This window comes from Vombatus ursinus, unplaced genomic scaffold, assembly GCF_900497805.2.
Source record: "Vombatus ursinus unplaced genomic scaffold, bare-nosed wombat genome assembly UNPS02014821.1, whole genome shotgun sequence".
Classification (NCBI taxonomy): domain Eukaryota; kingdom Metazoa; phylum Chordata; class Mammalia; order Diprotodontia; family Vombatidae; genus Vombatus; species Vombatus ursinus.
Genome location: NW_020954599.1, coordinates 45696854 through 45721256, shown reverse-complemented (window position 1 = coordinate 45721256; position 24403 = coordinate 45696854). Strand labels below are relative to the sequence as shown.

Genomic DNA, 24403 nt, shown 5'->3' with positions numbered 1-24403 from the left:
CCACGCCCCCTTCCCTCTCGCGGTTTGGTAACCAAGACTCTCTCCGCCTCTTTATTTTCGGACAAGTTGTTAGCTCCGCCCAGGGAAAGGGGTTGACTTTGCTCCCAACAACAACAAAACTGGGAGTCTTAGTGTGCTTGGATAATGCAAAGAAGAATTAAAAACTTTTTCCCCCTTAGTTGACTGGGGGGGGGGTTCGGGTGAGAGTTGTGACTCTCACCAGGAAACACACCAGTCTGGCTCCGGGCAGGGGGCTTCCTTTCCCTAACTCCCAACAAGCAGTTGGAAATGTGGGGGCTGGAGATCAGGGGAGAGATTTAGGGAGGGAGAGCCAGGGGAAGGGTCCACTGGGCAGGATGCTCGGACCCAGCAGCAGCAGGGACCGGGGAGGTCGCACTGGTCTGCGGGGATTTACAGTGAGCCAAGGGTAGCTCCGTGCGTGTAGACACGAGTGAGGCTCCGGGACCCTTTCTCCACCTTCTCCACGCCCCGCCCTCCCAAATCCACACGCTTTGCATGCACGGCCCCCGGAGAGCGAAGCGAGAACCCAGGGGGTACCTCGGACAGCCTGGTTCCCAACACCCAACCTAAAGTAGGGAAAGCCCCGGGTTTCTAATCCCGAGAAGCCGACCCTGCAGCTCCACCTTTTCCCAGACAGCCAGGAGGGAACTAAGAGCCAGGCCTGCCAGCATGTGGCTACGCGGTGCACGTCGGGATTAGTAGTTCTTCAACCTCCCCGGCAAGCCAAAGAACAGAAGAAATAAGGTATGGGGCAGAGTAGCGGGGGGGAGGGAACTTCAGAGAGAGCCGGAAGGAACTACATTTCCCGTAGTGCTTCCTTCCTTGAGGTGGGAGGTGTTGGAGGCGAGAGTGTTTGTGTTGGGAGGAGGCGGGGAGGGGCTGGTGGAGCGGAGGAGTGTTGCGCCTGCGCACTAGCCGCGGGCCGTGGAGAGGCGGAGGAGGGAAGGGGGAGCAGCCTAACAGCTGAAGAGTCTCCACATGACAGAGTGAGCGCGGCCGCAGCCGGACGCCCCTTCCTGAGCCGGGACACGGAGCCGGCCGGCCCGGGACGAAGAGCGTACGCTGAGCAAGGCACGGAGGATTGTCGGGGCTGTCGCCGGCCAGTGCGGAGTGAGTTGCCGCCGGGGCCCGGGCCGGAGCGGGGTCGCCCCGTCCGTCCGGCGCAGGTGCCTCGGGGGCCCGGGAGCGGAGTGGGGACCGAGGCCGGAGCGCAGGCTGCTGCCTCCCCCTCGCTCTCCCGCCGACCGGCCCGGCTTGGGGCTCGCCGCGGCTCGGAGGGGTGCGTGAGCGGAGGCAAGAAGGGGGCTCCCCCGGCCGCCGCCGTCGCCTCGGAGGGGAGGCCACCATGAACGGCTTCCCCCCGGACGAGGTGAGCCGGGGAGGGGACGCGGCCGCCGCCGTGGCCGCCGTGGTGGTCGCTGCCGCCGCTGCTGCCGCCGCTGCCGCCTCGTCCGGGGCGGGCGCCGGGGCCGGGGCGGGGTCCGCGAGCGGGGCCGAGGTGCCGGGGTCCGGGCCGGCGGCGGCCGCGGCGGGTCCCCCCGGCGCGGCGGGACCGGGGCCGGGGCAGCTGTGCTGCCTGCGGGAGGACGGAGAGAGGTGCAGCCGGGCGGCCGGCAACGCCAGCTTCAGCAAGAGGATCCAGAAGAGCATCTCCCAAAAGAAGGTCAAGATCGACCTGGACAAGACGGTGAGCGATCCCGAGGCCCCTGTGCCTGCTGCGAGCGGGTCCGCGGGCAGGGGGAGGGGCTGGGGGCATCTGGGCTCCCCTCCGCTCTTCCGCCTTCACCTCTCCGCCGGCCCAGCTGAGGGCGGACATCGAGGAGCGGCGGTAACAAAGTCACCGCAACTCCTGCGGCGGCTGCTGCCCTGGCATCCTCAGCCCCCTAGCCTACCTTATGCCCCCCCCATTCCTCCCCCCTTCCTTCTTCCCCTGTTCACCTCCTTCCTCCAGCCCAGTCAGCTCCAACTCTTTCTCTTCTTCCACCACCTTCTCCTGTCTTCTTCCATCCATCTCTACCTCCTTCTCCCTTTCCCCCACTCACCTTTAACTCCTACTCTCCCACCTTCATCTCCAGCCCTCATTCACTTCCACCTCCTCCCTTTCCTCACTCACGTCTAATTCCTTCACCTCCCCCCACTTCCTTCTTTAGCCCCTCATCTACCTTCTTCTCCAACCCCCCTTCCACCTCTATCTAACTCCTTCTAACTTCTCCCTCCCCACCTCCTTCTCCAGGCCCCCACCTTCTTTACCTCCTCCCTTCCCCCCACCTCTAACTTCTCCCCCCTCTAACTCCTCGTCCCCCCCTACTTTCTTCTCCTCCTCCTCTTCCCTTCCTCCCTCCCCCTCAGTGTCTTTTCGGCACGATTGGGAAGCGAAACAAAGCGGGGAAAGCGAGCAGGGGAAGAGTTGTTTTCTTCGCAGCCCCGTGGCCCAGCCTGGCAGGGAGGCTCCTTTGTTAGGCTTCCCGAGCTGGGACGTGGAGCTTGGCTCCGCTAGTGGTTGTCCCTTGTGCTGTTTGGGGCTGCCCGCCTGGTCTCGGGACAAAAGTGAAGCTGGCCGTGGAAGAGCCGGGCGGGGGGCTCCCTTCGCTCTCCTCCCGCAACATAACACGTACACACACAACACGCACACATACATACATACATGCATACATATATACATTTATACACACACACACATAAGTCCGAGAGAGAGCCCTGAGCTCCTCCCACTGTGGCCGAGGAGCCCTGGCTGTCTGTTGGGTCTAGTAAATGGAGTCATAGCCTGTGCCTAGGGCAGTGCCTCGTGGGTGTGTTGCACGTAGGTCTTTGCCATTTTACGTTCTTCTTGGCAGCCATCAGGGGCTGGCCCGGGATCGTGTCCGAGGTTCTAAAAAGCTGTGCTTGATCCTTTTAGTTCGTCTGTCTGGAGGTAGGTGAAACTGTTAGCTACAAAGGGCCAGCCAAAAACAAGCCTCCTTCTTCCTTAAAAATAAGCACGCTCCTTCCTGGATTTTAACTTCCTCCGAGGTTAGAAATTCCGTTCGTGAAGGTCTGTCGACAAAGTCCCTCACATAAGACAAAGGATCGCCCTTCAGAGTATATGTATTTCTTGAAAAAGTGCAAGAAATCAACTCGAACATCTGTTAACTGACTAGTATTTCATAAGATTCTGTGCTTTGAGGCTTGGGGAAACAAAAAATGAAAAATGACATTCCCTTAAGGAGCTTACTTTTATTTTTAAAAGTAATATAATAAAAGGTTAATAGAATGTGTTAGGGGCAAAGGAGACCTCCAAAATACTGTAAGAAAATGTGAGGAGGGAGAAAGACTTTTAGCTGAAGGATCTGAGAATGCTTCTTGGAGGAGGCACCTGAGCTAAGCCTTGAAGGAATTTTGATTGGCTGAGCAGTGGTAGAGCCTGCATTCCAGGAACTGGAACAGGAATAGGCCAGTAGTGCACAAAGAAGGCTTTTCCAGCTGAGGGACTAGCTAGTAGTCCAGTTTGGGAACCTAAAGTATAGGAGGGGAAGTGATGTGAAATAATTTGACTCTAATGTCAATGCACTGTTTTAAATGGTTACTGTTACAATTAGAAAGGTTATAAGTAAATTAGTTTGTTTAAAGGTTAATTTGTATTTGTTTCTACTAGTTTTGTTTTGGTTCATAGAAACGCCTTTAGTGGTCTTGACACTACTGGAGAGTAGCTTCCATTTGAAATAGAAATATAAGCATGGTGATAATCCAGTTTATTAAAATCTTTAGTTATTAATAAAGCATGTGAAATTAGTAGTTAACTTTTTAAAGTTGATCTCTACTAAGTATTTATGATACCCTGAATATAAGTTGGAAGTTATGCGTGGAAGAAAGAAGGGGAAAAATAGAGAACATATACTTAAAATGATCCTTTCTAGAGAAAGTAGCATCATAGTCAGAAGAGCTCTACAGCAAGACAGCCTTCCTCTTATTTGAAAGAGACAACCCTGAACTCATTGCCCTACCACAGTATTTTGATAAAGGCCTAGAAGAAACTTCTACTTCCATTGTCTTTCTTCTTCAGCAGCGTACCATTTCTGAAATAGACTAGTCACAACACAGCAAGGCAAAGTGCTCTTTCTTTTCTTTGTATCAGATAAATCTGGGGTGATTTAACTGAAGGATTCTGGAAAAAAAAGGAATATGATAGAAATAAGCATGTCCAACTTAGAAGTTACTTTTCTTATAACTTTATCCTCAGTAATTCATTATAGCATATGATATTTCCAGAGTAGAATCTAGATTTTAGTTTAATTATGTAGTAATGAACTCTGTGGAAAAATTGACTTGTTTGTTTGTTTGTTTTTTGTTGTTGTTGTTGATGTCTTTCCCCCCCCCCAGGCAAGGCACCTTTATATCTGCGACTTTCACAAAAACTTAATTCAGAGTGTTCGAAACAGAAGAAAGAGGAAAGGGAGTGATGATGATGGAGGTGATTCACCTGTGCAAGATATAGATACTCCAGAGGTAAATGAATAGTTTTTATATCAAATGTAATATGTTGTTTCTGTTTTTCATTTTGACAAATATTTATTAAATGCCTATATCATGAACTAATTTTCCTACAGTGAAATAATTAAATAGCATATTATTGTTAATAGTTATGCCTGTAAGTAGGTGAAGTTTGACTTTATGGTATTCTATTTTAAGGCTTAATTTGCTGTTTAATGTCTCCTATTCTCCTATAAAGAAAAGATTCCTTAAATCAATAATCTTGATTTTTCAAATGCATTTGATAACTTTTTTGTGATAACTTTATAATTAACCTATTTTATCAAGTTGTACATAAATTAATGTTAATAAGTATCTTAATTCTTTATAGGTTGATTTATACCAATTACAAGTCAACACACTTCGGAGGTACAAAAGACACTTCAAGTTAACAACCAGACCAGGACTTAACAAAGCACAACTTGTTGAGGTAGAAGTCATTATTATGCTATTTAATAGAGAAAAGATTACATTAAATGTGCCTATTTCTAGAAACTAACTCCCATATTTTGGGTAATGCTTTTTCTTAAGTATCTTGTATATTTATTTTTAGGTAATTTCTAAAATTTTGCACCAAAGGATGGCTTTAGTCAATTTTTAATGAATATTGAACCATTAGTTAATAGAAAGCTTGCTGTGAAAATACTAAGTGCCTTACAATGTTTGTTTACTCTTTAGAAAATACATGCATAGGCCTTTATGTAATAATTGAATTAATTGATTGTGGTATGTTTTCACTGCCCTTTTGAACATCAAGACCTATAAAAATATACTATTTTTCTTATGGCAGTTTTGCTATACATGAAAAGCTTTTAACAATGTACATTTCCTTTAATATCAGTAGCCATATTGTTTAAGATGTGCTATTAAGACTTAATACTCTTTACTATTAATGAGGAATTTTGAATTATAAACAAGGTATCCCAAAAGTCTTAGTGTGAGTTTAAGCTTTAATAGCTTTAGTACAGGGGCATGCTGTGTTAATCCATACCATTTCTAGTACACAGGTTCACAGATGAGCTTATGAATTAGCTAGTTGCCCAATATAATGACTTCATGACAGTGGTGGACTAGCTCAGAAATGTTTTCCTTGGTGTGTTCAATGTAATGAAATGCATTTTATGTAAGAATTATAGGATGTGATATCTCTGTAACTTATCATTGTTATTCATTTATTGTTTCATTCTTAATAAACATGGTGAAAAAAGGAAGGATAGTATATTCCCCTACTAGGTTTTTCTGTGTAACCATTCATCTTAACCAAAAAGAAACTTAAGATGTAGATTTTAGAACATTCCATTTCAGGCTAATAACAAAATTAAGGTATTTAAAATCAAAATAATTCAGTTGAAGAGAGTGTTATGAATGTTTCTACTTTGGGATTTTATTTAAAAAAAACAAAAATTGCTATACTATTAAACTTCTGACAGCCTAACTTATTTTGTTAAATTATATTGAAACTGAAGCAATCTTATATTCCAGAGGGAGAAATGCTGTCTCTAATTCTAGCAGGCATGTATTTTTATAATTTAGTCTGCCTGTATACCAAATATAGAAACTTAGTTTTTTAGGCATTAAGCCAGGTTTCATATGTAGGTGGGGTTTTTTTTGGGAAATTTATGACTTTCAGAAAAAAGAAAAGGTCAAGGCATCATGGTTTAATCTATTAAAAAGGTACTAATTGGTAGTTACACATCACTGATCCCTAGCGTCATGAGAAGTAAAGAAAGAAGGTGATAAATATCCAATAAACATGGATCCTTCTTCTGTTTTCCTTCAGTTATCTGTATCCAGATTATTTTCTTCAGAACTCTCTAGTACAAAGAACACTAACAGGAGGTTCCCAGGTTTGCTTATACCATACAAGTGAAGAATTCTTTCATCTTGATAGTTGCATTTTTTGATTTCAATAAGGTCATTGCAAATGGGAATTAGAAGGATGCAGATGTGTCTTAGCAGGCTTACATGTATTTCTGCTATGCTTCATTGAAATTTATAGTTTAATAAATGAAAATATTAACTTCCTAAGTGTTTTTCACAATAAGTGGTTTTAAAACTGTTAGATAAGGAATCTTGTTTCCCTTGAAATTTTGCTGTCTTCTACTCAATCTGTATATATATATATTTAAAATGAATAGGTTAACATATAACACATTGTTTTTTGTTTTTTGGGGGTTTTGGATGTAACTATTTGAAAAAAGTAAACTGAACATATTAATCTCTAATTTCCTCAATTTTTCTCTTTATAGATAGTTGGTTGCCATTTTAGGTCTATTCCAGTAAATGAAAAGGACACCTTAACATACTTCATCTACTCAGTAAAGAATGATAAGAACAAGTCAGATCTCAAGATTGATAGTGGTGTTCATTAGGGTATCTGAAACTGGGACTAAAGCTTGGATGTACAGATACAAAGACTGTTTTTGAGATGCAGAGACATCCATTTGTGCTGTTTTTTTTTTTCTACAGAGGACTTTTCTCTGGCTTTATTTTCTTTATTTTTGATCTTGATAATTAGATCAGAACTCATGTGAAATGAGCTTTCATAGATTAAAAAAATATTTTAAATAAAGATATTGCTATTATAGTTGCTTCAGTGTATTTACTGTTTGAAACTTGACTTTTCTTAATCTCTTATTCCCAATGTAGACTAAGATATTTGTGTCTCTGTATACACACACACACATACACACACAGTAATCTTTTGAATTTTGCTCTTATAGAACCCACTTTTAAATTTAATTAAAAGTTGATTAATCTCATCTAGAAGCATTAGCCAATATATAGTACATTTTATTTCTTTGAAATAGTTTGTGTTTGTAGTACAATGATTTGGGATTTAAGATAGAACATTGTTTTTAAAGTGATAATGGCAAGTCTGAAGTAATCACCTTCCTTTACCAGTTCTTTTTCTTTTGTTAACTTTTGGATTAAACTTCACAGGTATGAAATTACTTAATTCTTACAGGCATTGCTTAACTAAAATAATGTTGTGGGAACATATTTGGAAGGATAAGATAGCACATTTGAGAGGAAGGATAGCATGACAAAATTACTTCTATTCGTGGAGTAGTTGTACTGATTATATGCATTGTTTAAAATAAGTTATATTTTATCAGTTTGTTACAAAATAGATTTATAGAGCATAAGAATGCAATAGATCCATAGTACTCTCAAGATTTGTCTTTTCCTTTTACTGTTTACTTTATTTCATTGTTTCCTCTTACTATTTCCTTTTATTCACAAGTCAGAAGTGCAAAAACCTGCACATCTTCATGGGAATTTGGTTCCCAAGGGCTTTTCAGACTTGATTGATAGTTCCCTTATTGCCCCAGTCTCTATACCATCTCCGTTTTGGGGAGTCTTTCCCTTCTAATTCATCTGTAGTTTGCTGCTTGAAATTGTGTTGGTTAACCCATTTCTTATAAATGTAAATCAAGTTTGACAGCTTATCACATAAAGAAAAAGTTCAAGTTGCAGTGAGATTGGTTAGTTCAGCTGGGAAGTTTGAGTCTGAAGGAGAACATTGTTGCAGTAAAAAGATTACAAGAACCATACAAAATCATCACTGATCTGAACATGTGTTCCATAGCCAACTCTTTCACTAGAAAAAAATTAATTTTTAACTTTTGCTGTATTATTTTTAAAAATTAACTGATAACTTTTAAAAATCAGGGTAGGCTGTTAATAAATTGCTATTATGGGCAAACCCAAAATATGTTCTAGAAAACCTAAAAACTTATTCCTTAATTTTGTTGACAGGAGGCAAATATTATGAAATGGTGTGGATTTTTGGGTAAAAGCTTACCTTTCATATTTTATATTTTATTTACATAAAGAGAATGTTAATTTTTTAAAAATGGGTATAAACTTGACAACTTATAAATTTAGGAAATTTTTCTCTGTAGATACCATCTTTTTAAATTAAGGTGGAAAAAAAAAACCGTAGGTGGCTTCCTATGTTAAGATGTTATTTGTGTTATCCTTTTCAGCTCTTAAAGTCATATAGTTTCACACAGAATGAAAGGGAGCAAAGTCCTGGATACTTATTTATTATATCTTTTAGATAGTGTTTTGTGTTTGACAAAGTGCTTTCCTCATAATAGCTTTATGAAGTTAGTAGTTAGGTAATACAAGTATTATTGCATCCATTTTACAACTGAAAAAACTGAGGTTCACACAAGTTAATTTTCCAGTTTCCAAGACTGCATTGTATTCACAGGTCACCTATGTCAAACTTGAACTAAGGGTGCTGGTATTAGAGTAAAATCTGACCTCAAGGCTTACATTGTTGCTTGAGTCAGGGAATAGTCCGGCAAATACAGAGGAAAGTGATCCAGCAGTGGATTGCTTCATGGCTCTGAGTCACTAGAACCCTCTTAATCATGTATGGAGATTCATCTCTGTGCATTAGGCGCATCCAGAATCCTGCTCAGGCAGAGGGATTAGCTCAGTGAGTGCAGAGGAGGCTGCCCAGTAGGGTAAAGTGCCAAGGCCAGTGCAGAAGTTGGACTGCTAGCATAGGACTGAAAGTAAACTGGACAGGTCCATTTAGCAGCTAGAGACAGAGCTTGAAGCTCTGTGAAATGACAACTGAGGGGCAGCTAATGTATCTGGTGACTATACAAGTGAAGGGATCTCTCCTAACAAGGCAGAGAAATGAGAGGCCCTCACCAGAAACCCAGCCAATGGTCTCTGATCCAAAGGTTTACCTATCTCCTGAGATAGGAACCATGAGGCTAGAGGAGTGCAGACTTGGGACAGTCTGGGAACTCTCATTCAGGATAAGAAAAAGCTTTAGATTTATCCTTTAGCTGCTTCCAGGAGGAAGATGGTTACTCCCTCCCTTGAGGGAGTTGGCTGGGGTTAGATTCTCTCAAACAAGCAGCTGAGGCAATGGCAGATGTTTTAATAGAAACCCGAAGAAGGGTCCCTGGAGCAATGATAAAAGCAATATCCAACCTCCCAGAAGCATGTCTGTGATGAAATCAAGGCTACTCCCCCTCTGTTTTGGGTCATCTAGTACAATGGAAGTTCCCTGAGGTCAGGGAATGACTTTACTTTGGTATTTATACCCTTAGCACAATGCTGAGCACATAGTAGGAACTTAATAAATTTTCTTTCATTGATGCATTCAATATGTCTTCCTTAATGCTCTCTGGCTGTAAGGAGGAGTGTTCTCATCCAGTGGTTTCTTGGATTCATTCACCAGGAAAATATACCTGGTAAGAATGGCCTCTTTTGGACATTAAAATTCTGGTTGCTCCTCTTTGCCCCTTTCTTCTTTCTTCTCCACTGCAGAATTGCCTTGGCCTCAAGGTTCTTGCTTTTTTGGAGGGCTCCATATACCCTAGAGAAGTAGTTTATGTCCTCCTCAATTGTCAAACTTCCTTTCCTTTGAAATGGTTTGGAGAACTTCTTACCAGAAAGTGCTTGAGGAACCAAGGGGTGATACTGTTGGGAGGCACCTTGATTTTTTTTTTCTCCATTCATAAAACTTCTATTCTACTAACAACAACTTAATACACATGCTCTTAACAGCTATACTTGGATTGTTCATGAAAATTTCACAAAACAGTAGACAAAGTTAACCATCATCTCAAGTTATTACCCTGTTAATGTTTACAGCACATGAGTGCAAGTATCAAAAAATCACAAAGGCAAAAAGCCTAACAAAAGTTAAATACATGGTGTTTTTGTTTTATGGCTGGGCTTGATATGTGGAGACTTTATGAATAGCAAGCAATTCATTTTTACTACATTTTAACTTCTTCATTTATTCTTAGGTTGCTTAAACCATTTAAATCCAAATAAAATGAGTGTAACAAGAATAATGAAAGCAAACAACAGGTAATTTTACAAATAATGGAATGTGAGCCATTTCTGCCATTCTCCAGAGTAAATTGACTGGCTAAAACTTTGTCTTAAGGAACATTTTTGCAACTGCAGTCATAAAGGTGTACCTGTTGAGATTGTATGTTCCAAATACACATAGAATGACATGTAATATCTATGGGACATGTGTTTCTACCAGAGCCCGGAGTGCTCCAACCCTGAAGTACCCATAATAACTACACCTGTGATTGAAATCAATTATCCATGTCCATTCCACCCTCATCACAAGCCAATATGTAGGCAGTTTTCTTTGCTTAAACATCTTGTGAAATCACACTTACCAAAAGAACTATGCCAAATGTGTAAAATGTATATAAAAATTCCATATCGCCACATTGGTCACGAAACAGATAACTCCCCAAATGTTAACTGACTGTACTGCCCTAATATTAAACATAAAAACCACATGGGAAATATAGAAATCCAAATAGAAGTAACACAAACTTGTAATAAATCATAAAAAAAACTTATTTGTGGGACGGCATGGATGACAAATGGTCTACTGTTTAAGTTTTGAAATGAGGCAATAAATATTGGAAGCCTGGTTAATTCTCCCCTCCTACTTCAGCTTCATCTCCTTGAATGTCCCATGTCCACAATATCAAATTGTCTCTCAGTAACTGCATTATTAGTGTGCTGTCTTTGTGTGATTCTTCACTTAATGTATCTAACTCAGCAATGTCTTCATCCAAAGCTGTCTTTGCAAGGGAGCAGGCTTTCTCTAGAGAGTTCAGGATCTCCTAATAGAACAGAGAAGTTCAAGACCAGACCCAGTCTTACAGGATGCATTGGTCGCATTTCCTTTTTGCTGATTTAAAATGCTTCTTGATATGCTTATTATGATTGATCCACTATTCCTTTCTTGTCATCAGCAGCAGCAAGCTCAGCCAAATAATGGTAGTAATATTTTCATTTTCAAATAGAAAACTTTGCTTACTGTTTGTGAAGCATTAGGAATCAAGAACTTTTCCAATAGAGACAGTATGTCATTGCAGATATCTCTCAGTTCACTCTCAATTGTCTCTCTGTGTTCTTGGGCCACCTGGTGTTTTTTTCCTCAGCACCTTCCATTTTTTTTGCTTAATACTTAAAAGGATCCTCCAAGATAACCTTTGTGGTCATATGGCATTTTTGTAAGCAATAGAGAGAAGATTCTTCTCCTGCCTGGATAATTCACCCCCTTGCTCAGTTACATACTTCACGCAGGCAACCATGTTATCATGTCTCTTAGCCTGCCTAGCCAATTTGACTTTCTGCACCAGCTCATTTTTATCCATGACTGAATATTCTGTGCCCAGAGTGGCGACAATGGATAGAAGGTTTCATGTTCTCTGGGCAGCAGCTGCAGCCAAGCACCTTGCTTTCTAATAACAGGGGAGGTGAAACTTGCTACATAACTATTGGGTATTTATTTTCCCACAGTTGACTTGGTGGTACTTTTGAGTTATTGGATGAGGGTATTTAGCCATTGTGGAAGAACCTCCACAGGTTCTCTAAAGCAAATATTTTGTATTCATCCGCCTGATGTACCTCTCAGAGATGGGAAGGTTTTAGCTAGTGAGCCAGGGAATACCAAACGAGTGGTAGTACCAGGAGAGCCTCTGTATCAGCTTAGATCCTGGGACAGATTGCATGCAGGAGGCTTCTGACTATTTAGCTGCTTTACTCTAGATGACCCTGATGCATGATGAATTGTTGACCATACCAGAAGCGTCCTTGCTGTGGTCTGGAGTTGTTCGTTCTCATCCTTACAGCCTCGCATCAAAAGAAGAAATCTGTGACTATACTAGATGTGTTATCATTTGTGTCAGATCTCTGACTTTCTTGATCTTACATTAGGAGACCCACTATAAGCTACAAAGATTTGGCATTACCCATGACATGAACCAGTAAAAGACTTGAGACTTCCAAAGGCATGGGGGAGGGTCAGGGAGAGAGGGCCTAGAAATTGTGGATTTTGTTCTCTACATTTAAATTGCTTCTGTTCCCTCTTTTCCTTTGGCACTCCCTATTCTAGAAGAACTGCCTAATAAAAGACTTCAGACTTGATTCTTCCAAAAGGTAGTGGTGTGGAGGTGGGAGGAAAGACCTAGAATTTCTGGCTTTTGTTCTCCATATTTTGTTTTTGTTTTTCCCTTCATCCTTTCTCCCCTTTGTACTATCCATTTTAGGAGAAACTGACTAGTAAAACCACTATAAGTATTGAAGTGTTTTAAGCATCTCTAGAAGATCCTTAGGATGTTGCCATTAAGAGGTAGTATGAGATAGGACTAGTGTTGCCATGGTCTAGAACAAGAGGGCCATTTAGACCCCGAAATACCTTGTTGAACATGATATTGTCACCAACTGCAATGATATGGAAATCTGGCACCATACTTTCTACAAGGAGCTACTTTTGGGCCCTGAAGAGTCTATAGAGTTTCTCCTAGAAACCCTCCTCAAATCAACAGATAAAAAGTCACACAGATCATGTTTGAAACTTTCAACACTCCAGCCATGTGTGCTTTTATCTGAGCTATACTATCACTGTATGCCTTTGGGCATACCATTCATTTGTGATTGATTTTGATTCTCCTCATGCCATTCTCTATCTAGCTCTGCCTGATCATGGCCTCATGGACTATCTCATGAAGATCCTGATGATGAGAGGCTACAATTTTTCTCTATAGCTGAGAGGGAAATTGTGACATCAAGGAGAAGCTGTGTTACATTATCCTAGATTTTGAATAGGAGATACCCACTGTAGCATCTAGCTTTCCTTTGGAAAGAGCTATTATCTCCCTGATGGTCAGATTATCACCATTGACAATGACCATTCCAGTGCCCAGAAATTGTCTTCCAACCATATTTCTTGGGAATGGAATCCTAAGGCATCTGTGAAACAACCTTAATTCAACAATGAAGTGTGACATTGAGATCTGTAAAGATCTATATGCCTACACCATATTGTCTAGAGGTACCAACATATACTCTGGCATTGCTAACAGGATGGAAAAGGAGAATATAGTCATAACCTCCAGCACAATGAAAATCAGGATCATCACTTCACCTGAGCGCAAGTAACTCTGTCTGGAGTGGAGGCTTCCCCTTATCCTCCCTGTCTACTTTCTTTTTAAAACTTTTAGAAAATATTATTTATTAACGTTCTTTTTTTTTAATTTTGAGTTCCAGATTTTCTCCCTCACTTCCACCCCTGAGAAGGCAAACAATATATCAATGATATATGTGAAATAATGCAAAACATTTCCATATTAGCCATATCATAAAAAAAATAAAATTATTCTTCAATTTTTATTCAGATTTCATCAGTTCTCTCTTTGGAGATGGATTGCATTTTTTTTATCATGAGTCTTTTGGAATAGTCTTGGATCACTGTATTGATCAGAGTTGACAAGTCTTTCACAATTGATCATCATTACAACATTGTTGTTACTGTGCACAAGATCTCCTGGTTCTTCTCACTTCACTTTGCATCGTTCATAAAAGTCTTGCCATGTTTTTTTTTTCCCCTGAAACCATCCCTTTCTTAATTTCCAATAATATAATAGTACTCCATCACAATTATATGCCACTTGTTCAACCATTCCTCAATTGATGAGCATCCCCTCAGTTTACTACATTTTATACCACAAAAAGAGCTGCTAGAAATATTTTTGTACATATATAGGTCCTTCTCCTTTTTCTTTAAACTCTCTGGGGTATAGACCTAGTAGTGGTATTGCTGGGTTAAAGGGTATGCACAGTTTTATAGCCTTTTGGGTTTAGTTCCTGATTGTTTTCCAGAATGGTTGGACCAATTCACTACTCCACCAACAGTTCATTAATGTACCCATTTTCATTCCTGCCTTCTTTCATTTCTGATAGATATGAGGTAGTACCTCAGAGTTGTTTTAATTTGCCTTTCTCTAATCAATAGTGATTTAGAGCATTTTTTATGACTATAGATAACTTTGCTTTCTTATGAAAACTACCTGTTCATATCCTTTGATCATTTATCAATTGGGGAATAGCTCTTTTTTTTAAATGAATTTGACTCAATTCCCTATATAGTTGAGAAATGAGGCCTTTATCAGAGAAACTTGCTGTAAATATTTTTATATTCATTGTTTTTGGTACCTTTGAGCAAAATGTAGTTTCCCTGATTCTCTTTAATTAGGTCTACTTTTGCTTTTGCTTTGTCTGAGATCATAATTGCTACCCCTGCCCTCTTCACTTCAGCTGAAACATAGTAGTCTCTGCACTAGCCCTTCTTTTCAACTATATATGTCTCTTTCTGTCCCAAATGTATCTCTCAAAAACAAAACAAAACAAAACAAAACAAAACAAAACAAAACAAAACAAAACATAGTTTCCAAGTATATCTCTTGAATACAACTTACTGTTGGATTCTGGTTTCCAATCCATTCTGCTAAGTGTTTTTGTTCCATGAGTTAGCTCATGCCATTCAGAATCACAGTTAGGATCACTAACTGATTTACTCCCTATCCCATTTTCCTCTGGTTATCCTTCTCCCTCTCTTTTTATCTTGTTCTTTCTCAAAAGTCTGTCTTGTTTCTGAGCACTACCTTCTTCAGTCTGCCTTTCTTTTATAATTCCCCTCATATCTCTTATCCCCTTCCTCTCCTGTCTCCCTATGAGGTAAGATAGATCTCTATACCCAACTGTGTATATATATTCTTCCAATTCCAATTCCAAAGAGTGAGGTTTAAGCATTGCCCACCCACTCCCATTTCCCCCACCACTATAAAAACTCTTCCTTTCATGTCTCCTTTATGTGGGAAAATTTCCCCATTCTACTTCTCCCTACCACCTTTTCCCAGTGAATCTCTCTCTCTTTTTTTAACCCCTGAATTCTTTTTTTTTTGAGATCATCCTGACAATTGATTCACACTCATACCTTCTGTCTATATAGATTCTTTCTAACTGCCCTAAAAATTATAAAATTCTTAGGTGTTTCATGTATTATCTTCCTATATAGGTATGTAAATAGTTTAATTATGTTGAGTGCCCTTATGATTACTCTTTCATGTTTACCTTTTTATGCTTCTCTTGAATCTTCTGTTTGAATATCATATTTTCTATTCAGTGCTGGTCTTTTCTTCAGGAATGCTAGGAAGTCCTCTATTTCATTAAATGTTTATTTTTTTCCTCCTGAAGGACTTATGATGAGCAATGCTATTCACCTCCAGAGAAAGAACTGATGGAGTCTGGATGCAGATCAGGGCATACTTTTTTTTAATTATCTTTTATTATCTTTATTATCTTTATTTTTCTTGTTTTGGGGGGGGAGGGGGTCTGTTTTCTTTCACAACATGACTAATATGGGGATAAATTTTGCATGACTGCACATGTATAACCTATATCAAATTTCTCAATGACAGTGGAGGGAAGGGGAGAGAGAGAGAGAGAGAGAGAGAGAGAGACAGAGAGAGAGAATTTGGGACTCAAAATTTTAAAAATGAATGTTAAAATTGTTTTTACATGTAATTGAAAAAAATAAAATATTTTTAAAAAGGATTATATTCAGTTTTGTTGGATAGGTTGTAATCCTAGTTCCTTTGCCTTCCAGAATATCACCTTCCAAGCCTTCCAATCCTTAAATGTGGAAGCTGCTAAATATTGTGTGATCCTCACTATGGCTCCACCATATTTGAATTGTTTCTTTCTGGCTGCTTGCAATATTTTTTCCTTGAGTCTGGAACTCTGGAATTTGGCTATTATATTCCTGGGAGTTTTCATTTTGGGGTCTCTTTTACTAAGTGATTGGTGGATTTTTTCAATTTCTATTTTATTCTTTGGATCTAAGATGTGGGGGCAGTTTTCTAGATAATTTCTTGAAATATGATGCCCAGGCTCTTTTTTTTTTATCATGGCTTTCAGGTAGCCCAATAATTCTAAAATTATCTCTCCCAATCTGGTGACTAGGTCAGTTATTTTTCAAATAAGATATTTCACATTGTTTTTCTACTTTTTTTCATTCTTTTGATTTTGTTTTATTGTTTCTTGAAGTCACATGGAGTCATTAGTTTCCACTTGCCCATTTCTAATTTTTAGGGGATTATTTTCTTCAGCAAACTTTCACACCTCTTTTTCCATTTGTCCAAATATGCTTTTTGAGGATTTCTTTTCTTCAGTGAATTTTTTTTTTTACCTCTTTTACTATTAGGTTAATTCTATTTTTAAGGTGTTATTTTCTTCCATTTTTTTGTGCTTTTCCCAAGCCTCTTTTCATAACTTTCTTGTTTCACTCTCATTTCTTTCCAGAATTTTTTCTCTACCAGGCTTATCTCTCAGGAATTCTTGGTGGCCTTGGGTCCAATTAGCATTTTTCTTTGAGGCTTTGCTTGTAGCTGTTTTCTAATTGTTGTCTTCTTCTAAGTTTATGTCTTGTTCTTCCTTGCTACCATATTAGTTTTTTTTTAATGTTGAAATTCTTTTTTTGTTGTTTACTCGTTTGTCCAGACTATCTCTTCACTTTGAACTTTATGTTAAAGTTGGGCTCTGCTCACCTTGGGGTGGGGAAACACCGTTTCAAGCTTTAGACTTTTTTGTGCTGCTGTATTCAGAGCTAGTGCTGAGGATCTTCAAGTTTTCAGTGCTTCCAAGGTGGTGTGATCCAGGGAGATATGTGGTCACTGCTCTCCTGGTCTTTACCTAGGAAGGGCCCCTGGTCCCCTGCCACTGCAAGCACTAGTGTGTCTCTCTACTTTAAAACTATGACCAGGGTTCCTTTCCTTTGTCCCTTGAAGCACTCCTCTCCACCATGGAACTGTGACCCAGAACTACATATAGGCAACAGAGGTCAATCAGTGCCAGCTGTACCCATTGACAGCAAAGGATCTCCTGTAATCTCTTTCTGATCCCCTCACTATCCCTGAGTTGAGAGTTCCTGAAGCTGCTGCTGCTGTCACAGCAGCCTCCAAAGCCCACTGCTGGTGCTCCTGCCTTGCTGTAGGCCTGCACCCACCCTGGTTTCACAGACTTCTCCTGCCAACCTCCTATGTTTTCTTAGGCTGGAAAAAATGTCTTCCTCTGACCTTTTGTTGGCTCTGCTGCTCCAAAATTTGATCTGAGGAGTTATTTTAAAGTTGTTTAGAGGGGAATATTGGGAGAATTCAGCTGGGTCCTGGCCTGTATACTGCCATTTTAGCTCCATCCCACTAAAGTCCAGAAATTTGAGGGAGATCCTCTGTTCCCTAATTGATAAATCAATCTAGGAACCTCACACTATACACCCTTCCCTGTCTACTTTCTTTTTTCTTTCTTTTATATATTTATGTATTTATTTTTAGTTTTTAACATTCTCTTCCATAAGATTTTGAGTTCCAAATTATCTCCCCCCATCTACTTTCTAGTCAATATGTATCAGCATCAAGGAATATGATGAATGTGATACTGTCTGCTGTAAATGTTTCTAAGCAGAATGTTTTTAGTTTTTATTTTTTTCTCAAAAGGTGTGACATGGGGGCAACTAGGTGGCACAGTAGATAGAGCTCTGGCCTTGGAGTCAGGAGGACCTGAGTTCAAATTTGGCCTCAGACACTTGACACTTACTAGCTATGTGACCCTGGCTAAGTCACTTAATCCCAATTGCCTCACCAAAGAAAAAAAAAAGGTGTGACATGATAATTGACTTCAAAAGAGATGAGACAGGCATGACTTTTTTTTATCTATCTATCTTCCTACCTATTTATCTATTATTTATTTTTTGACATTTGACTCAGGTAAAATTTGAAGAGCAAAGAAAATGAGCAGTCTAAATATATTAGAGGCAAAATTCCTGAAGTCTTGCAATAGGTATTCAGGACTTTTAAAAAAATTAGTCATTTCAAATATTGTATAATGCTTGGTTACAGAGAGTTACTTGTCTCTATGAAGGCTGCCCTACTTTACAAAAAGAGCTAATTATATAAATCTCAACAAAAGGAAAAGTATATAACTTTTCAAAAAAACCTTTTTTCTTCCTCCTAGTTTTTGTTGCTTTAAAAAAAAAAACCCTATCAGAGCCATATCAGACCTCTCCTTTTCCTCTCTAACCCGCAACATATATGTGAATGAAGGCTTTCTAAAGTAACCCTAGGAGTTCATTAAGATGAGTGCTAGTACTTGAGGGAAGGAAAAAGCTTTATCTGTACCCTGACTTAAAGCCAATTCAAATAAAAGTGTACATGTTAAAGCAGTTTTTTAAAGGACACACAGGTCATCTTCATCCTATAAAGAGATGTCAGAGACATTTGTATAGGATATACTTATACAGTATTTAAAAATATTTAAAATGGAATGTGATTATATAGATTTACTAGGTCTTAAGAGTCTATGGAATTTCCCAAGCTGAAGAAATGATAATGCTAACATTAAAATTTTTTACCTTTCTTTTTATTCAATTAATATTACTTAATAATGATTTAATAAAATTATTTCTTTTCTGATGATTGTTCTTTTTTATAATGAACTTGGCAAACATCAACAAACACCATTTCCATATACAAAGAACCTAAAAAGAGAGTTGCATATGATACCATGACTCTCTTATCTACTTCCTGAAGTTATTTTAAAGCTTTTAAAGCATATAACAAATTCATCATGTTAGTTCTGTAGCTCTCCTATTTTCTGTAGCTCCCTCTGAATTTTCTGTTCTTTTTTTTGTGTTTAAAAAATATTTCATTGACCCCCCCCCTTTTTTTTGGCTAGGCAATGGGGTTAAGTGACTTGCCCAGGGTCACACAGCCAGTAAGTGTTATGTGTCTGAGGCCGGATTTGCACTCAGGTCCTCCTGAATCCAGGGCTGGTGCTCTATCCACCTAGCTGCCTCTCATTGATACTTTTGTCCCTCCTCTTTTTTTCTTCAACATCACTGTCGCTACCTCCCGCTGCCTAAATTCTCTTCTTTCCTTTCCCCAAATAATAAAAGTCCTCCCTTATAACAATTCAACATGCAATAGGAGACTGGCATATGCACAGAGCATCTTTGATACTACTTTCCACATAGAAGAGGCTGGAGAGCCTGCTTCTGGCAAAGACATGATGACTTACAAAGGAAATGATTTGGCAACATTTTGGATCATGTGTAGCTAATTACTCACATGACTGAAAGCAGTTTCTTTGGCTCCAGGTGTGGATCCAAATCTGAGAGTGCTTTCAAAAGGCCTTAGTTGATCTTAGTGGATCTAGTGGATCTAGTGGAGACTACTAAGAGACTACTCTTAGTTTGACTTTTTGTTGGCAGCATCACAGTGAGGAATAATGACGTAAAAGAGAGCTTGAACCCTTTCCTCATTGAGGCCAAAATGTGGCCCTATAAAAACAAGCTTTGCTTCTTTACCTGGGCATTTGTTCTTTTGTTTTAGATGAAGGAGATTAATCTGGAGGGTCCAACCTGGAGTTTCAAAAGGTCAGAAGAGTAGCCATCTAGGTTGTTCAGGAATCGAAGAGTTAAGTTTATGTTAGGTTTTACAGCCAGTCCAGAACTGATACCCTGAGGATTGAGAAGTAACCTCTTAACTGAGTCCAGTGGTGGCTAAGAGGAAGCCTCATCTGGTAGCAGTACAAACTTCAGATGTGAACATGGTAAGACCAGTGCTATGTAGAAACTTTTACTAAGTCTGAACCCATTCTCCCCAGAAGCTGAGGGGGTGTAGAGCTGTCAAACTAGCCTGATTAAAATGTAATTGGGAAATTTTTTTAATAAAAATAAAATATAGACAATGTAAATTTGTAGTTTTCTAAGTCAACATGCAGCAAAGATTTTGAGTTTGTCCCTATTGGAGTAATGTTTCCCTAAGGATTTGGGGGAGGGAAGAAATGTTAGTACTTTTGTTCTTGACATATCTGAAATAAATATCCCCTTTTAAATGTTGATGTTAATTGCTTAAATGGAACTGGGGTGATAGTCGCCCACTAGTGGGTAAAACTTTGGTGGGGAGAGGTACGGACAACACAGTCAGTGGTCTGGTAATCAGTTGGCACTGATAGCAATAGAGGAGAAAGAGAGAAAGAGAGAAAGCGCTTAAGCAATCAAGTGAATGCTGTCCTGACTCTGAGAGAATACTTGCTACAAGCACTTTGTTTTTTTTTTAGTTATGTCCAACTCTTCAAGACCTCATTAGGGGTTTTCTTGGTAAAGATGCTGGAGTGGCTTGCCATTTCTTTCTCCAGCTCATTTTGTAGATGAGGAAACTGAAGCAAACAAGGTTAAGTGACTAAGGGTCACAAGGCTAGTAAATGTCTGGAGGCCAGATTGATTCCAGGCCTGACACTCTATCCTCTGTGCTACCTAGATGCCATACTATAAATATAATGAAGCAAATAAATAAATAAATAATCACTTTGGACATATGGAAAAATTTATGTCTCATTCTGAATCTCTAGTCTATTACTCCTATGTCAAAGGTAAGAACTATAATTCATGATCAGCCTTCTAGAGTTGTACTTGGTCATTGCATTGGTCAGAGTTCTTAAGTCTTTCAAAGGTGTTTGTCTTTACAATGCTATTGTTATGTAAATTGTCCTTCTGGTTCTACTCACTTCTTTGGCATTGTTGTTGGTTAGTTGTTTTCATTTGTGTCCAACTTTTCATGACCCCATATGGTGTTGGTAGAAAGTTTCTTTATCTAATAGGTTCTTTTGTCAATGAAAAATCACAGGTCCAGTCCCTATCCCTATATTAAACTTAACATGATAGTAACAAAACCGTCATTTATCTATGTTTCCTTCTGAAATTCTTTCTCTCTTCTGTGTATTTTAAATGGTTCATTGACATTCTCTCCTTTCTTTTTCTTTTTTTTTTCATTTGGCATCATTAGCAGTACTCACAAACTCCTCCCCACCCCATCCCCAAATACAACCTGTCCCTTAATTATAGTTAACCAAAACAAACTCACACATTGGCCATGTCTGGAAATATGTGTCTCATTTGCATCTGTAGTCTATCAGGTCTCTACCACAAAGTGGGGAAGCATGCTTCATCATCAGTCTTCTGAAATTGCATTGATCAAAATTCTTGTCATTTTCATTTACATTATTGTAGTCGTTATATACATTGTTTTCCTGCTTCTGCTCACTTCATTTTGCATCAGTTCTTACAAGTCAAAAAACTAAACTTTAATACCTAAAGATAGGCACTGCATTACTTCTAAGCAAAGGCCTGATTCTAGAATTCATAGCATAGTTTCTGGGCCAGTGATCTGGTTAAAGCCTTTGCTGCAAGTAATTTTTTTTTTTTTTTTTTTTTTTGGTGAGGCAACTGGGGCTAAGTGACTTGCCCAGAGTTACACAGCTAGTGAGTGTTATGTGCCTGAGGCTGCATTTGAACTAAGGTCCTCCGGACTCTAGGGCCAGTGCTCTATTCACTGCCCCACCTAGCTGTCTCACCTGGCTGCCCCAGCTGTAAGTAATTAAAAAACAAACAAACAAACAACTGTTAAACTTGGTGTAACTTGGTTGAGGTTTTTTTTTCTCATGCATTTTCCCTTTTTTTCCCCCAGCTATACATTAATAAGCTTTCAGATTTAAAAGGTAGTAAATAGTTTCTTTCAAAACATTGATTTATTATAATCATGCAGTTTGGGAATCATGTACTCATGCTGGCTACAAATTATGTTTACCAACTTGAGAATCAAAATGCATAACATTTTATTTCAACTAATATTTGCTTAGCAGAATAAGATCTTCAAATATCCATCTTATCTTTGATCAACATTAAACAGTATTAGTGTCAATGTTTATATAACTTGGGCTAGTTGTAGGATATTCTTTGTGTTCATGTACTAACAAGGCTTAGTGCCTTCCAAGAGTGAATTGAGGACAAGTGAGATGGTATCGAAGCCACAGGGAGTGAAGGTATAGCCCTTCTGAATAAACAACATCATCTCCAAAGATTTTTTAACACATTAATATAAGGCATAGGTCACCATAAATGAGCATACAGACAGAACAAAACTAATTCTGGGAGAGAAGCTCTAGAAAGAAAAACCCCAAAGAAGATAACTGTGGGAAAGAAAAACAGACTCTGGGTTGAATTTCTGCAAAAAGTAGCACCATCTTCAAATCCATTCTGCTTGGGAGCCCCAAACACTGGCTACTAACAAAACAGGAATCTCAGAGTAGTAAGAGTAGGGTGAAATTGCAAGGTATTCATTGTGGAATCTTTATATCTGGCTAAGAACTTAACAATAGCTTTCTAATTATTGCATTTACCCAGTATACAGTAGGTATATTTTTCCTTCTAGAAGTGCCTTACAAAAGTTGAAGCATTTAAGAGCATGACATTTTGATGACATTTGTTTTAAATGTTTTTCTAATATGATTTGAGTAATTGAATTTTTGCCAACTTACTACTACTACCTCTCATCCAAAATTTTGTGAAACTTGAGTTAGTTATACTATGCAATATATACTATTTGCTTGCTTCCTGCCACCCCCCTTTAATTTTTAATAGAGCCTTTAATAATGAATTGTGTCCAGAGTACTTGCAAATGGAGAATTGGTGCCAGCTTCTGACCTGACCAGTGGAGAGATGACCATCTCTGGTAGGGACTTAAACAAGAGAAGCCTGGAATCTCCCTCCACTCCTCAAAAAATCATATGCCAAATAACCAGACACCTTGGTATAAAGACAATATTTACATATGTAGTATATCTGTGACTTCTTATATATAATACATATATAAATACATATATACACTTATGAATCTCATCATTTGCTCCTTTTAATATGTCACACAAATCTAATTTTAAAACCTCTGGATACAGATCACATTTACTATATAATTAAGAACTAACCATAGCTTTTTAATTACTATAAGTAACATATACAAAAGATGTGTTTTTATTTCTGGAAGTCTCTTACAAAATTGTAGTGTTTAAGATTATGATATTTTTGTGGCATTCAAAGAATTCAATCACTCAATTACATTACAAAAATATTAAAATGATTTTAATTAAGTTGAATGAATTCTCTGCAATTTTGCCAACCACTACCAATCATCTAAAATTTTGTGAAACTTGATAGTGTGTGTGTGTGTGTGTGAAGTGAATACAAGCGAATATAAGTGAAGAAATACAAGCTGTCTGTAACTATGGAGAATTGGATTAATCTGGTTTTCCTATAATGCCATTTTCACTGTATACAACTTTTTTTGGGGGGGAGGGATAACTGTGATTCTATGATTATTTATGGAGTCTTAAAAGGACCTATTAAAATTTCATCTGAAATAACCCTCAATGGAAAGGCATGTAGTTGTATGTTTATAATTACAGAGGGTGCAAATTTGCAAAGTCTTCAATTTTTCCTCTACATATTTGTTTACTATTTTGGTAAAATGCTGCCAACTCTTTGGCTCTTTAAGGTAAACAAGTAAATCACAGAATATTAAAAACAATAAAGGCAAAGGCTATCAGTTGGAGGAAATTCAGAGAAATTTTATGGAGAAAGTCATTAATCAAAAAGTATTATCACTTGTTTGCAACGTGTTCAGTGGTTTATATGTATGGGAGATCTCCCACAATAATGAGGGCTTAGCACATGTATATGCATATAAAGAAAGTAAAATTTTATGCCCTACTTAAGTGCTTGCCATCTGAAAGTGATTATTTTTATAAAGAATAAAGGGTAGCTTAGTTGATTTTTCAATGTAACCAGAAGTTGTCATAAAGTTCAAATGCTAATATGTAATATCAATTCATTGTTTATTCACTATGGTTGGACAAAGTATTTCCTTTTTAGGAATAGGTGTACCAGTATATAGAAAGAACATATGTAATCATGCAAGAGTTATATAAAGCAAGCTTTTTCAATATTCGTGTTTAACATGTAATATTGTTCAAAAAAGCTTTTAATAGGAAATGACAAAGGATGTTTTCTCTTCTATAATTTACTATTGGATGACAGAAACTGAATTTCATGTTACAAGATAATTTTCAGAAAGGACAAGATGAGCTGAACAAGTATTTTTGTCATCAGTGCTGCACAGTTCTCGCAATT

At 38.8% G+C, this 24403-nt stretch overlaps 1 protein-coding gene and 1 pseudogene across 1 annotated transcript; one reads left to right on the top strand and one right to left on the bottom strand.

The window, feature by feature from the left end:
* Positions 1-1351: 1351 nt before the first annotated feature.
* On the top strand, positions 1352-7112 carry SAP30 (Sin3A associated protein 30). Its single transcript, XM_027837356.1, has 4 exons — positions 1352-1708; positions 4378-4503; positions 4859-4957; positions 6777-7112. The coding sequence occupies exons 1-4, from the start codon at positions 1367-1369 to the stop codon at positions 6897-6899; spliced, it is 690 nt and encodes a 229-aa protein (XP_027693157.1). The 5' UTR covers positions 1352-1366; the 3' UTR covers positions 6900-7112.
* Positions 7113-10967: 3855 nt separating this feature from the next.
* LOC114024583 lies at positions 10968-11699 on the bottom strand (annotated as a pseudogene).
* Positions 11700-24403: the final 12704 nt, after the last annotated feature.

Coding starts and splice junctions, on each gene's coding strand:
- SAP30 (XM_027837356.1), top strand. CDS start 1,367: ATGAACGGCTTCCCCCCGGACGAGGTGAGCCGGGGAGGGGACGCGGCC. Junction 4,504..4,858: donor AAGATATAGATACTCCAGAG/GTAAATGAATAG, acceptor AATTCTTTATAG/GTTGATTTATACCAATTACA. Junction 4,958..6,776: donor ACAAAGCACAACTTGTTGAG/GTAGAAGTCATT, acceptor TTCTCTTTATAG/ATAGTTGGTTGCCATTTTAG.